This window comes from Mustela nivalis (assembly GCF_964662115.1).
Source record: "Mustela nivalis genome assembly, chromosome: 18".
Classification (NCBI taxonomy): Eukaryota; Metazoa; Chordata; class Mammalia; order Carnivora; family Mustelidae; genus Mustela; species Mustela nivalis.
In genome coordinates, this window is record NC_139037.1 from 34,701,149 (window position 1) to 34,716,193 (window position 15,045).

The following is a 15,045-nucleotide window of genomic DNA, read 5'->3' on the forward strand; positions in this document are numbered from 1 at the left end:
TGAAAAAAATTAAATTAAAAATTTTAAAAAGAGGCTATGGGTGTGTGAGGGCAAGAGTATATCAGAACTTTTTGTACTTTTTTCTCATTTTTGCTGTGAACCTAAAACTTCTCTAAAACACAGTCTGTTAATTGGGGAAAAAAGTATATTCATGTTCTCTGCTCTTTTTATTGTCTTCTTTAAATTCTTTTTAGATGCAAACAATTTCATTTCTTCAAAAAAAAAGTATAACAACTTTAAATCATATGCATGTAGTTTTACGTATATACTTATGTGTGTATACATACACACATATATAATCAGGAAGTTACAGAAATGGAGAAAAAAATTCAATCATAGCTGAATACTGAATGAACATAACAGACAGAAAACTGCACAACACATAAAAAATATGAAGAGCCTGATTAACACAGTGTACTTAATTAAACTAAAGAACACTGAGCCCACTAGCATTTTTGTATTTCTATGAAATACTAACTAATAATGACCATATGCTGAGTCATAAGCAAATCTCAACAAATTTTTATGGATCAGAACTGTATAGAATATGTTCTCTGACTACTTAAGATTTAAACTATAAGTCATATCAAAGATAGAAAATAGACAAATATTTAGAAATTAAGAAATATATTTTTAAATAACTCATTGGTAAAAGAAAATATCATAATGGTGATTGGAAAATATTTTTATTGAATGAAAATAAAATTAAAGCATAAACTTTTAGAATGAAGCTAAGCAGGGAATATTTAAAGCCCTAAGTATATACATAAGGTAGAAAAAAAAGCGCAACAAAATCAATAATCTAATCTTCCATATAATGAAAAACCCTGAAAAAAGATAAATTAAAAAGAAAGTAGAAGAAAAGAAATAAAGATATCAGTAGAAATGAATGAAACAAAAAACATATAGTAGAGAAACTCAAAAAGGCAGAAAACTGGTTTTTTAAAAAGTCTAATAAAACTGAAAAACTTTAAGCAAGTCCAAGCAGAAAAGAGAGGTGTCACAAATTATCAAATTGAGGAACTGAAAAATAGGACAACATTACAGAACCAACAGTTGTTAAAATGATAAAAGGATTATTATGAAAAAATATATGCCAATATATTTGAGGGTTTAAATTGAAAGAAAAATTAAAATACAATTCACTGCAACAAAGAAACCAAAGAGTACTTAACTATACTAGGATCTTTTTATTCCTTCAAACTGTTGTATGAATTAAGAACTATGATTTAATATTTATGTTTTCTTAAAACATATGCTTAATAAAGGTCAAAGAAACAAAGTAAAAAAAGTTATACTTGATGATTTTAATAATGGGTTTTTAAATTTTTTAAATTTCTATTCCATTAATTAACCTACAGTATATTATTAGTTTGAGAGGTAGAGTTTCAGTGATTCATCAGTTGCCTATAATACCCAGTGTTCATGACATCAGGTGCCTTCCTTAATGCCCATCACCCTACTACCCTTCCCCCATCCTCCTCTCCTCAAGTAATTCTGTTTGTTTCCTATGGTTAAAAGTCTTTTGGTTTATCTCCCTCTCTGATTATGTCTTTTTTTACTTTTCCCTTCCTTCCTCTATGCTTTCTGTGTTGTTTCTTAAATTTCACATATGAGTTAAATCATATAATAACTGTTATTCTCTGATTGATTTATGTGTAGTTAAGTAAACTGGCATCATTAAAATTTGGTTAATAACACCTATGAAGATCATTAAGATGCCAAGACACCTCAGAAAAAGAGTACCTAAGAAGAAATAAAAGAACCTGGAACGCTATGTTGCATCATAGAAAAGATGACATAGTTATATTTTCTCATTTGACATTCACAACTAAAGAATTCTGGAGTACTCACAAAGGTCTAACATTTCTCATACATAAGGGGCTATCAGGCTCAATTTTCACATATAATTTTCCTATCTGGGTTGAGATAAACAAAAAATGATAATATATACTCTGATTCGTTAGGAACAACTATGCTTGTTCATTTGTCTAATACAAAGAGCTCTAAATATTCTAACATTTAAATAGTTTTTATCATTTATATATAAGCTATAAATTCCTGTAATTAAGATGAATAATATATGATAAAGTATTCTTTTGTAGATAGGCATGATGAAGGAATAATTTATTAAGCCACAGTTGTGGTTTACTGTGCCTGAACTGTTAGTGCAAACAGTATTTTTGCCTAAACACATGCTGTGCTGAACACCTGCTTTCCTGAGAGTTAGAAATTTAGTAACTTTAGGAAGAGGGTGTATACGTGACCATACCCCAATAAACACCCTGGGCATTAACTCCCTAATGAACTTGCATGGTAGAGACAACATTTCACACATGTCACAACTGAATGCTGGAGGAATTAAGCATGTTCTGTATGACTATATCAGGAAAGGACTAGGCAATTTGCACCTGGTTTATATACATAGCTATAAACTTGTTTTAAAATACATAACTTTAATATACATTATGGGTTTCTCTCCAGATGAAGAAGAGAATGCAAGTAAGAGTGCCAGGGAAGAACTGTGGAAGTATGCCTCTCCCACAGTTTTCATTTTTAATAAAAATCCAATATTCCAAATATGGACAGAATACTTCCATAGACACCAATTGAAACTAGATAACCACAGAACATGACATATATGTGGGCAATGAAAGACGCTAGAAAATGAGCATACCCTACTGTTCCCTGCCTTCAGCAAATATGTTCCCCAGCAAGGCTCACAAGCTCAAACACTGGCACTCAATATTTTCACAGCATGTTAGGAGGGGTACCCTTAAGCCTTCTCCCCTTTAAGCCTTTGTCTGTACAAAGTTTATAGAAACAAGAGAATTGGTAAAGATATGATGATAAGCTATTAAGGAAAATGATTTATTAAAAAATAAACCAAAGTGTTGACAATATAATATGTATATAACATATATGCGTGTCATGTGTGCATGAGCTCTGTATTCTTCAACCCTAAAAAGATAATGACTCAGGCAAATTAAAAATTTGACAGTAAAGAAAGAAATGAGTAGCATTCCCACTTCCTTCCCAAGTTCTTGGGTTGCCCTGAGATGTTATATGGTTGGGAATAATGAAAAGAGACAGGACTATGAACTTGCCAATTAGGGTATAAGGTACGATTTGAAAAAACAAAATGGTCCCAAGTCATACCACCTTTCAAAAAATTTATTTCTCTGAAATACCTTGATAAAAGGAATTTCATTCCCTGAAGGATTCTATGCAGGCCCAATTACTGCTTCTCCATATAATTCTCGACATAGTATATTAAAAAATCAAAGAAAAAGATGGTGAGCCCCAAGAACACATTCTATTATTCTAGGATTTTAAGTGTACAAGTCAAAGGTCTATTGAAATTAGCTACATAAAAAATTTTTATCTGCCAAATAAAAAATGTAAGGGTAAGAAAAAAAATCAACAAGGAAAAAAAAAATAGAAAATACAATTTTTAAGAAGAGGATATCAAGGGGCACCTGGGTGGCTTAGTGGGTTAAAGCCTCTGGCTTTGGCTCGGGTCATGATCTCAGAGTCCTGGGATAGAGTCCCACATCGGGCTCTATGCTCGGCAGGGAGCCTGCTTCCTCCCTGTCTCTCTACCTGCCTCTCTGCTTACTTGTGATCTCTGTCTGTCAAATAAATAAATAAAAGCTTAAAAAAAAAGAAGAAGATATCAAACTTGCTTAAATATATTCAAATCATACAAAGAAAGAATAGAAAGGTTAAAGCAGAATCACATTTTTGAAAACTGTCAGTTGACATCTGAAGATTTAAAATGAACCATGGTATGGGGTGCCTGGGTGGCTCAGTCAGTTAAGCATCTGTCTTCAGCTGGGGTCATGATCTCACGGTCCTTGGATTGAGCCTCACACTAGGCTCCCTGTTCAGTGGGGAGTCTGCTTCTCCCTCTCCCTCTGCCTCTCTGTGCAGATTGTACTCATTCTCTCAAATAAATAAATAAAAATCTTTAAAAAATAAAACAAATAATAAAATGAACTAAGGTAGATACTGAGAAAGCAAGAAATAAAATGTTAAAAATTAAAAATGAAAATAAAATACCAAACAAAACAATGCTACCACTAACCAAGGCAATTTCACCACTTCCATCAGTAACATTAATGGGAAATTACTTGCAACTGTCAATGTTAGCTACTGCTTAATATAATGGTTATCAAACTATGTTGTGCTGGATACTTCTCCCAGTGCTTTGGAGTTTCTAAGAAAAGCTAAGGGGCTGGTTCTGGGAGCCTCCCTTTCCTTAGTCAGAGTTAAGTACTTGCATTTGTTTTGCGCTTTAGAATGCTGCTTAAATTGGTCTGAGATAGGCGTCTTCCATACCTCCCTTAACCAAAATCTTTGAATACTACTATTTCACAATATTATAAAAAAAGAGGTATCTGGATGAAATAAAAACATGTAATTCTTTGATGAATCAAACAAAGGAAACCATAAGTGGGCATTCTTAGTTTCTTCTTTACTGTTTATTTGTACATCTAAATAGATTTTACATAGGTGCCTGAATGGCTCAGTTGGTTAAGCATCTGCCTTCTGCTCATGTCATGATCCCAGGGTCCTGGCATTAAGCCCCACATTGGGCTCCCTGTTCAGCAGGGAGTCTGCTTCTCCCTCTTGCTCTGCTCTTCCCCCTGCTTGTGCTCTCTCTAATAAATAAATAAAATCTTAAAATAAATAAATGAATAGACTTTACTTACTATCAAAAAAGCACAACCAGAAGGATGTCAAAGACTATGAATACTAAAGGACAGGAATAAATTACAGCACCCTCATTGCAGTCCAATGATGATTTGGATGTAAATTACATGATGCATTTGTTCTCCCTACATGGATCACAGGAAAGAAATAATAACAAGCATATATAGCATACCTACTCTTTGATGGCTTCTCATTGTATGTAACATTTCAATAATAGTAACTTTTTGCTCTCACTGTGGTATATTTGGAAACATGTCAGCATGTGTGTATGTTCAAGCATTAGTGCTAAGAAAGGAATGCTTCTCATTTTGGGGATATAAATTCTTTTCAAATTTCCTAATAACATTGTATTTATGTTTTAAAAACATCAAGAACCTTACTGTGGTCTCATATAATAAAAATATATGAGGTCCATATAATAAAAATGACATAATAAAAGTATCTTTTTACTTGTAAAATGGGTTACAAAAATCAACAATATGCAAAAACAACATAATAACGCTAAGAAAATCTGCAAATGCTATTTCACTTTGTTACTAAAATTTTCTGAAAGTTACAAGTTTTTATTGCATTTGTATCACCTGAAGCAGAGCTTTCATAGGTGTAAAGTTTTACAACTGGTCATATATTTCATTCATTTTTAAAGTGCTTTGCTTTTTAATATAAAGATTCTTGATCCAACATCTAAAATCCAGTATCTGATTATACGAATAAGCCATTTTCATAAAACAAAAACTAAGTTTTAAAAAGTAAAAGAGGGCGCCTGGGTGGCTCAGTGGGTTAAAGCCTCTGCCTTCAGCTCAGGTCATGATCCCAGGGTCCTGGGATCGAGGCCCACATTGGGCTCTCTGCTCAGCAGGGAGCCTATTTCCTCCTCTCTCTCTGACTGCCTCTCTGCCTACTTGTGATTGCTCTCTCTGTCAAATAAATAAATAAATTTTAAAAATATATAAAAAAATAAAATAAAAAGTAAAAGAAAAAAATATTCTCAGAGATGAAATTTAGTACTAGAAAATTTGGGCAATTCATACCTCATCAGTGTTATAGATAATCTGGAGTCCTGAAGAAATCATTTCCACAAGGTAAAGGAGATAGAGTGATACCGTATTTATCTGAAAACAAACAACATTAAAAGGTTAAAGGAAAAAACAAAAAGACTATGTTATGAAATTATATGTAAGAGCTAAAATTACAAGTCATTTTCTCTAATAGTGGCAAATAAAATATTGCCTTTCCTATTGTGAAATAAAGGAGCTGACTATTTAGCTCATCATAAAATCCCAGCTTTGAATATAAAACTCTAAAATCCTCAAATTTACTGTGGCGGTTAATACCTGATTAGAAAAATGGCTCCTAATAGAACTGTTTCTGTAACATTTGTTTTCTAAGATTTATTTTCAAATTCTGGGTCTAAAGTAGTCTACTTTGAAGTAGTTTTGCCTCACAGGCAGCTAAGTAATGTCAATTCATTTCAAATGTATGTAAATGAAAAACTTATTTGGCAAATAAGACATTAGGACTTTGCCAGTACACCATAAACAATAGGCACTGATCCAGAAAACAGTATTTTTCTCAGAGAATGCAGAATTTATGTAAGCAACTGCAGGGACATATTAATTTTAATCAATGATATAGCATATAAAATACATTTAAGAACAAATGAGTTTTATAAGCAAATGAGTCATTTTTCCTTTTAGTTCATCTATTAAAGATAGACATTATATGATATAAACGAAAAAAATGAAGATAATAATGTCTACTTTAACAAAAAAGATTCTCACAGAAGTCTGAATGGGATGCCAAGTAAATAAGTAGTCAAAGATAAATACTGTAACACAGACAAAACTTGAATATGCTAAATGAAAAAAGACAGTCACAAAAGACCATATATTATATGATTCCATGTCTATGAAATTTACAGAATAGGAATACGCATAAAGATAGGAAATAGACTGGTGATCGCCGAGGGCAGGAGGCTTTCGAGAAGGTGGGGAATGACAGCTAATGAGCCCAAATTTCTTTATGGGGTAATGAAAATGTTCTCAAATTAACTGTGATAGTGGTTGCACAACTCTCTAACTGTAATAAAAACCACTGAATTGTATACTTTAAATAGGTGAATTGTAAATTTTGTGAATTGTACCTCAATAAAGTTGTTATATAATAAATAAATACACAGGAAGCAGTAAAAAATTTTTCATTTACCTAGGAAAATAACTTGAGTTAAAATCAACTAGAAAGCACAATGTAATTTTGTCCTGATATGATTCTAATCCAGAAGATCATTACTCTCTAACAGCCTTGGTCGCTCATGTCTTCCCTGACTCTCTTCCAATCCTTACTAAGTAACTGACAGAAATTGGGGGCAGAAGATTATTTGTGTCCAAGAGGCCCGGGACAAAGCGGCCCTGTGCTACCAGGTGTGTTGGGTATTTTGCCTAATCATCTTTGCCTTAGACATCTTTGCCGCAAGCACTTAACCACAAATATTTTCAGTGGGTACATTTTTTCCACATCACCAATTGGCCATAAGGCAATTTTGCTGTAAAAGAAAAAAAACAAAAACCTGGTAGACAGCCTGATTTGACAGTTTGGTTTCATTTCTGCATTTCTCCCACTTTTATATTATATAAATCTTGTATTTTTATAAGTATCTTTTTGTAATTCGTACTTTCTATATTAAATCTTAGTCCTCATAATGGTCTATACAATGATGCAGATAATTGAAACCACATTTACCGCAGAACTATGGAGTGTCTATGAAGAGAGATGTGACAGTATGGCAAGAACAAACAAACAAACAACAGTGTAGATGGCATTCAAAGGCAGTGCAAAGCTCAGTTACAATTAGGCATCCTAGTATTTGGAAAGTAATACCCCTCTAAATGAAGGAAGAAATTTTGGTGAAAAAAAAAAGCGTAACACAAATGAGGAGACAAAACAAGAAGCAAAAAACAAAAATTTATTACTCTGAACCAAAGACTTTGAAAACAAATGCTTAGGTAAAATCCAAAAAATAAAATCAGTTATTTGCACAATACTGTCATGAATTTACACACATTTTAAATAAATTTAGTGTTTTGCATTTCACAATAAAGTCTTTACTTTTGTCATTCATTTTTCATGCTATATAATATCCCTTTTAATGTCCTTTTATTTTTTGTGATTTTATATTTCAAAGTAAAATTGCCTTAGAGCCAATTAGTTATGCGGTGAAAATACATGCAGTGAAAATTTTTGCAGCAAAAATGTATACTATAAAACTACATAACACCGCCACCAGGACCTGGCAGTGCTGATGCCTCTCTCAGGAAGCAGAGCTGTCTTGGACGCCTCCTGACTTTTCAGCAAAGTCCAGGGGGTGCCATGGTGCTGTCAAGGTCCAAGTGAGTCAGACCCAAAGATATAAATTCTTATTTTAGGGTTTTTTAGACTGACATACTTTTTTTTTAGACTGACATACTACTTTCGAGTGACCCTTCTCAGAACATGGTAGAGAAGAGCTTCAAACCTCTGCCGGGCTCACCCAAATATTTCTTACAGCACTGACGTTGGGCTGTCAGAAATGATTTCAAAGAAATGTCACTGCTATGGTCGGGCATTTATAGCTACACCTCCAAAAGCCCTCTGCTTTGACTTGCAGGATGCTTCCATGAGAAAGTACAGTAAGTGGCAAATAGTACAGAAACAGCCAAAAAACAGGTTGACCAGCATTTATTTAAAATCTACTATGAGGCAGGCACTAAGCTTAAGTTCTAGGAAACAAAAATAAATGAGCCACTATCTTCTGAAAACCCTATTTCAGACAGTAAACATATTTGTCAAAGCAAGAGATACATAAAACCTAATTATGTCACAATTATAAGGAGAAGGTTGAGCAACTACATATTCATATAATACTAATTCTCCAAGGAACTGGTTACAAATAAGTGTAAGAGTTTCCGTTGCATAGAAATGGGGACACTGTACTTTCTATGACTGGAGGAGTCATACTAAAGTAAAACATTTCAGATCTCTAGAGAGAAAGGGACTATAAAAAAGACATACCCTTATTTTAGTAAAGAATATATGAATAATAAGCATTCTGTCCTAAAGACAGCAGAATCAAATGATGAGCAGGAAAAAAACTCATTATAGAGCATTTATAATATTTATATTCTAAAAACAAGGCAATAGGATGTGCAGCTAAAAGTAATACACAGATGTAAGAGAAAAAGAAGTGAAAACAAAACATAAAATCCTACAATGCATTCTTAGCCTTGGTATAAAATTTAATATAATATGTGAGACAAAATTTATAGACTCCAGAAATGCCTTTTGGAATACATTTTAATGATAGGCTGATAGCTTTGTTGAAGGTTGATATACCAAAACTGAGCTGTCACATAACAAAAATTTCTGACTTGTTGCTATATCACTGCCAACTGTCTTTTATTCCATAGTTCCTAAATGGTGAAATTCTTCTAAATTTGAGAGTAAGTACAAGCTTCATTGAGATAGGAATAATATTATAAGTTATCCAGTTGCTCTTTACTCCTTGCAGACCAAGACCTCAGTCTGAGTTGATGCTCAATCACAATTACTAACTCAGCCCTGGAACCTACCATTTCACTTCCTCATTTTGGAGTTGGTTTTCTACTTCTGTTGTGAAAAATTTATGAAATCTGCTTTCTAAAACTTGCAAATATCCCCAAACCTTCTATGATACAGACTATGAACAGAGAAGAAAACTTATAGACTTCTCCTTTTACCTGAAGATGACCATATTCCTCATAGGAGAAGACCTCATCTCCTGTGTGCACATTGAAAATAGAGTGAAGACAGGTTGCTGGGCGTGGGTCCTGCTTAAACTGCTGGACCTAGAATCAAATACAAAATTCAAATAGTGCTACTAACTCACAATATCATCCAACTTTAGAGATTATAAATTATTTTTCACGAAACCTTTTAAAAGAGAAAACCATAGCCTAAAGGCAGAATACAGAGTAAAGCAGATATATTACTTTTTCTAAAGAAACAACACACCAACAAAACTCACATAACTACTAACTAAACAGTTAACGTGATTATTGAATAGCTGATATTTCAAAAATAGCAAGTCAAGTGTAATATGGAGCTTGTGAGTATGGTACCAACAGCTTTTACAATTGTTTTATATTCATTTTATTTTAGGGTCAAATAATAGTTTACTCTGTGGGACAGGATTTCAGGGATTACACCTCACTGTACTGTCACTTGGAAATGCTTCCATGGATTTAGACCTCATTCTAATTCTAATTCTAAGTAAGTGTTCAAAACTTCAAATGCTGTTTCTTTCTCTAAAGATGACAAATTTTAACCTACGTTCCTATCAACAGATTTTCATTTCCTTTGCCACATATACTCTCCTTACTAAGTCATCAATTCCAAGAGAACATAACACACTTGTATTTATTAACTGCATATAAAGTTTAACCATTTTAGAATACTAAGTAAATACTAAGTGTTCTAACAAACTCCAAGGACAAAAAAAGAAATCCATCTACTTTTTAAGGGCCTGTTCAATTCAATTTGGTGACTATATACTGATACCAATCATATGTCAAGTACTATTCTAGCTCCTAGAAGTATAAGGTGAATAAAAACAGACAATGAATAGAATAACACCTAGCTATATGTAAATGAAATAATTTTTTCTTCCTTTTAAAATATGTAAGTGATGATAATATCTACAATGTTATGACTTTGCATTGTTTCACTTGGCTAAGGAAGTACATAGAACCAAGTTCTTTTCTTCACCTTCAAATTTTCTCTCATCCTTAAAATTCTACCTCCAAAAAAAATCTTCTTTTATAAAGTCCCTTCTGAAATGCTCCTTAAATTCCTTCCTCTGGACTCCACACAGGGTACTTATCCTTCAGTAACTTCTTCTCTCTTCTTTTTATTAGTTGTCTGTATCTCTATCTAATAGGTCTCTAGAAGTTACACTACCCAATATGGCAGCCACTAGCAATAAACAACTAACTAAATTACAACTAAACAAAGTTCAGAAATTCAGTACCTCAGTCACACTGACTGTATCAAACACTCAGTAACCATATGTGACTAGTAGCTTCTGCATTGTCCAACACATTAATGCAGAACATTTCTGTCATCACACAAAGTTTACTGGACAGTGCCATGCTAGAGGGTTAATACATCTTTGCATCCCCTCCCCACCCCCAAGAGCCTGTAAATACTCCACAGATAAATACATAGCCCTCCCTATCATTCAAGTCAACAAAATGAAAGCTAGGCCCTACCAGTAGATACTCAGGAATGAAAGGGTAAGGACAAAGGTAGGGATGTGTATCTTCTATGTGTACTATGTACAGTGACCAAGCCATTGAGTATTAACTCAGAGAAGGTGAGAAGGCTATTCCTTCTCAGTATCTGAAACTGCAGCCACAGTATTAGACTACACAAATAGAAATCAAATGTGGTCGTTTCACACTTGTATCTCAAGGTATTGAACATTATTATTCTGGGCTCTTAGACAAAAATATGGTTAAGTTGAAATACATTCTGCCTACTTGATAGAGACCCAAAAGGATAAGGTCTTAACTGTTTAATAAAGTTATTGCTACAGTTGACAATGCAGTGTTTGTCATTTGTCTTCAAGACACACAAGTGCCCAGCATGAGAATTTATACTCAATCACTGTGTCAAGGGAAAAGCAACTATTAAATGATTAAATATACTCAAACAGAAAATTATGTAACCATGTTTTGAGTCTTGCAGCTGTTATAAGACAAACAACTTAAAATTTCAGAAAAAAATAAGACCCAAATTATACAAGCTTTGAAAATTAATGGGACATAGTGTTTGTGAATTATAGACAATAATTATCCTTGAAATCAGTCAATAATAAGGTGACATTAATCATTATTTTATATGTCTGGCATTTGGCAAGTAAAAATAAAGAATGATTAAAGCAAAATTTTCTAGGCCAAAAAATAACTAGAATAATGTTTTCGCTGTATGTATTTTACTTAGATTTTTCCTGAAAACTTAAATCATTGTGAATAAAAGTTTATCATTTAGGAAAAGGTGGGTATTTTGTCATCCATTCTTAATTTATAAAATAACATAGCATTTAAGTGAGAAAAATCATCTCATAAGTGAATGCTGAAATAATAAATTTTATAAAATTTTTAATAAAAAATCATTAAATCTGAACTAGACACTACTCAATAACATTTTAGACAAATCTTTTATGTAGACAGCTAGGGACAGCAACATTCATAGTCCATTATAAATTATAGGAAATCTGTGCCTTCCAAAATACTAAATGCAAATTGAATTTATTTTGAAAAATTCTGAATGCTTCTCCTTAGGGAGTATTAGAAAATAGAATAAATGAGAGAATGAGTATATGAACATCTAGAAGTTAAAAAAAGAAAAACACCTAAGATGAATAAGTAGGCATTTTAAGACAAGTAGCACGATAGTAATAGAAATCAGATCGCTCTACACTCTGCAAAACAAGGACAACTCTATTCATTCAAGTGCATAATGAAATAAAATATTTCTTTTACATAGTATTTTTAGAAAATATGTCAAGAAGTATATCATGATTTTACTTCAGAAGACAAAGAAGATGAATCTTAGTGTCAAATAGCAAATGATTACTACAAATATGCTTCACATTAGTTTTCAGAAAGAGGCAAAAGATATGCATTTCACAACTTTAAAATTTGGTAACCTTCCCTACTACTACATAATCATGAAAGAAACTGTAAACATCAACAAGGTGAAGGTTTGGTAGGAAGCAGTGAGCTGGCCGTGTGTGGTTAAATCTAATCTCAGAGTCATTCCCTCAGAGTCATATGTGAATCATGATAATATCCTCCATTCTAACTATAAAAAGTTATGGGATCATGAAAGATTACAGGGGTGCCTGGGTGGTTAAGTGTCCAATGTTGATTTCAGCTCACATCATGATCTCAGGCTTGTGAAGTCGAGCTCTGTGTCAGTCTCCAAGCTAGGCAGTCTGCTTAAGACTCTCTCTCCCTCTCCTTCCCTCTACACCATTCTCCACACACACACACGTGCATGAGCTCTCTCTTAAAAAAAAAAAAAAAAAAATCACAACTATAAAAACTTCTTTAAAATCTGTAAAACCTTATATTTGGTGGTAAGTATAAATACCTAATCCTAATGTGCCCCATACCTTCTCTTAAAACTCACACTTACTTTTTAAGATTTTATTTATTTGTCAGAGAGAAAGAGAGCACAAACAGGGAGAGCAGAAGAGGCAGAGGGAGAAGCAGGCTTCCTGCTAAGCAGGGAGCCTGATGTAGGGCTCAATCCCAGGACCCTCAGATCATGACCTGAGCTGAAGGCAGACACTTAACTGCACCATACAGGCTCCCCCATACTTATTTTAATTGTCTAGCATCATAACTAAATAAAGGAAAGAAACGCTAATCCTTTATAATTTATGAAATTCAAGACATCTTAAGTCCGATTTAAGCTATATTCAAAATAAAATGTAATTGTGAAGATTGGTCAGAGAAAGACAAATTTGATCTCAATCTTATGTGGAATTGAAGAAAAAAACAGATGAGCGTTATGGGAAGGGGTAAAAGAAAAAAGAGAGAGAGGGAAACAAGCTATAAGTGATAAAGAATAAACTGACGATTGATGGGGGAGGTTGGTGGCGGATCGGCTAGTCGGGTGACGGGTATTAAGGATGGCATGTGTTGCGATGAGCACTGCATATTATATGTAAGTGATGGATCACTCCAGAAACCAATACTGCACTATATGTTAACGAACAAAATTTAAATTAAAAAAAAAAAATTGTAGGGGCGCCTGGGTGGATCAGTGGGTTGGGCCCTCTGCCTTTGGCTCAGGTCATGATCCTGGGTCCCTAGCATTGAGCCTCGCATCAGGCTCTCTGCTCGGCAGGGACCCTGCTTCCCTTCCTCTCTCTCTGCCTGCCTTTCTGACTACTTGTGGTGTCTGTCTGTCAAATAAATAAAATAAAAATCTTAAAAAAAAATTGTGAAGACTGGTTAGTAAGGTTGAATGATATTTAGAAAGAGATATTAACAACTGGTTAAATAAGCCACTTAAGGAACTCTTTATTTCCTCCCTTTTGATAAACCATACTAATTTTAAGTCTGTCAGTTTGTTTAGTAAATATGAAATTCATGGCTTTCACAATGTTTCCTTAAGAGAAAAGTTAATTCACAGACATTAGCCATTCATGAAATAATAAATGTGAAATAAACAGTAAACTTCTCACAATTAATTTTCCCAGAAGAAAAAAAAATCTTTAATCACAGTTACTTCAAAATATATAACACACTAGTTTAATTCAAGTAATATATAACACACTAGTTTAATTCAAGTACACCAATAGGATATTATTTCATCAAATGAAAGACCTTTATAATAATGATTTATAAAATCAAATCTCAGCAGACAACTACAAGTTTATTACATATCCTTATTATCAGCTGGTGAAAAAAATCTACTTTTTCTGCCAAATAACATTTTCTTGTTGTCACATTCTGAGGGCAAAATATAATTTTTTGTCAGCTTTAACTTCAGATATGGATCTTAGGAAGAAAATGTGCGAACACAAAAAATCTAATAATCACAAGATAAAAATATACAAAATATTAAGTGATCAAAATTGCCTGTGTAATTACTGATGTGCATCTTTGCTCATGAACCATCGAACCTGGTAGTCTTGGGGGCCCAAGATATACTCACTGATATATGGACACGTAATATATTAGGACCTGGGGACAAAGGGATGAAGGTGAGTAGGAGAAATATTATATTATATTTACAGAGTACCTTGCAGTTCTTATTATGTATATTACTTTAATAATAACAATAATAATTACCAGTTATGTATTCCACAATAACCTGTAAAATTGGCTATTTTCTAAGCCAATCATTTCTGTCCTCTCTACATGTAAATTATTAAGTATTTTTAAGCTGAAGTTCAGGGATGCCTGGGAGGCTCAGCTGGTTAAGTATCTACCTGCCTTTGGCTCAGGTCATGATCCCAGGGCCCTGGGCCCAAGGCCCACATCAGGCTCCCTGCTCAGAGGGGACACTGCGTCTCCCTCTGCCTGTCACTCCCCGGTTTGTGCGCATGCATTCTCTCTGTCTCTGACAAATAAATAAATAGAATCTAAAAAACAAAAATAAACTGAAGTTCATTTAAGTCAGGGCAATCACATGTGCAAAAGGAATTTTGATAAGGATTTTCTTAAGCAATATAATATTCGTTAGACTTATGGATATTGTAAGGTTCCTGAGAAACTGAGTCTTAATCAAGCAAACACC

The 15,045-nt window shown here is 33.5% G+C and overlaps 1 protein-coding gene across 4 annotated transcripts in view; it reads right to left on the reverse strand.

The window, feature by feature from the left end:
* PHKB (phosphorylase kinase regulatory subunit beta) overlaps window positions 1-15,045 on the reverse strand; it is a 233,927-nt gene that overhangs the window by 168,712 nt on the left and 50,170 nt on the right. For all 4 annotated transcript variants that reach the window (XM_082711007.1, XM_082711005.1, XM_082711004.1 and 1 more), the window contains 2 exons: window positions 9,468-9,575; window positions 5,748-5,828 (listed from right to left, as the gene is read on the reverse strand). In XM_082711007.1, the coding sequence (XP_082567133.1) occupies window positions 5,748-5,828; window positions 9,468-9,575 (189 nt within the window). The remainder of the gene's footprint in view (window positions 1-5,747; window positions 5,829-9,467; window positions 9,576-15,045) is intronic.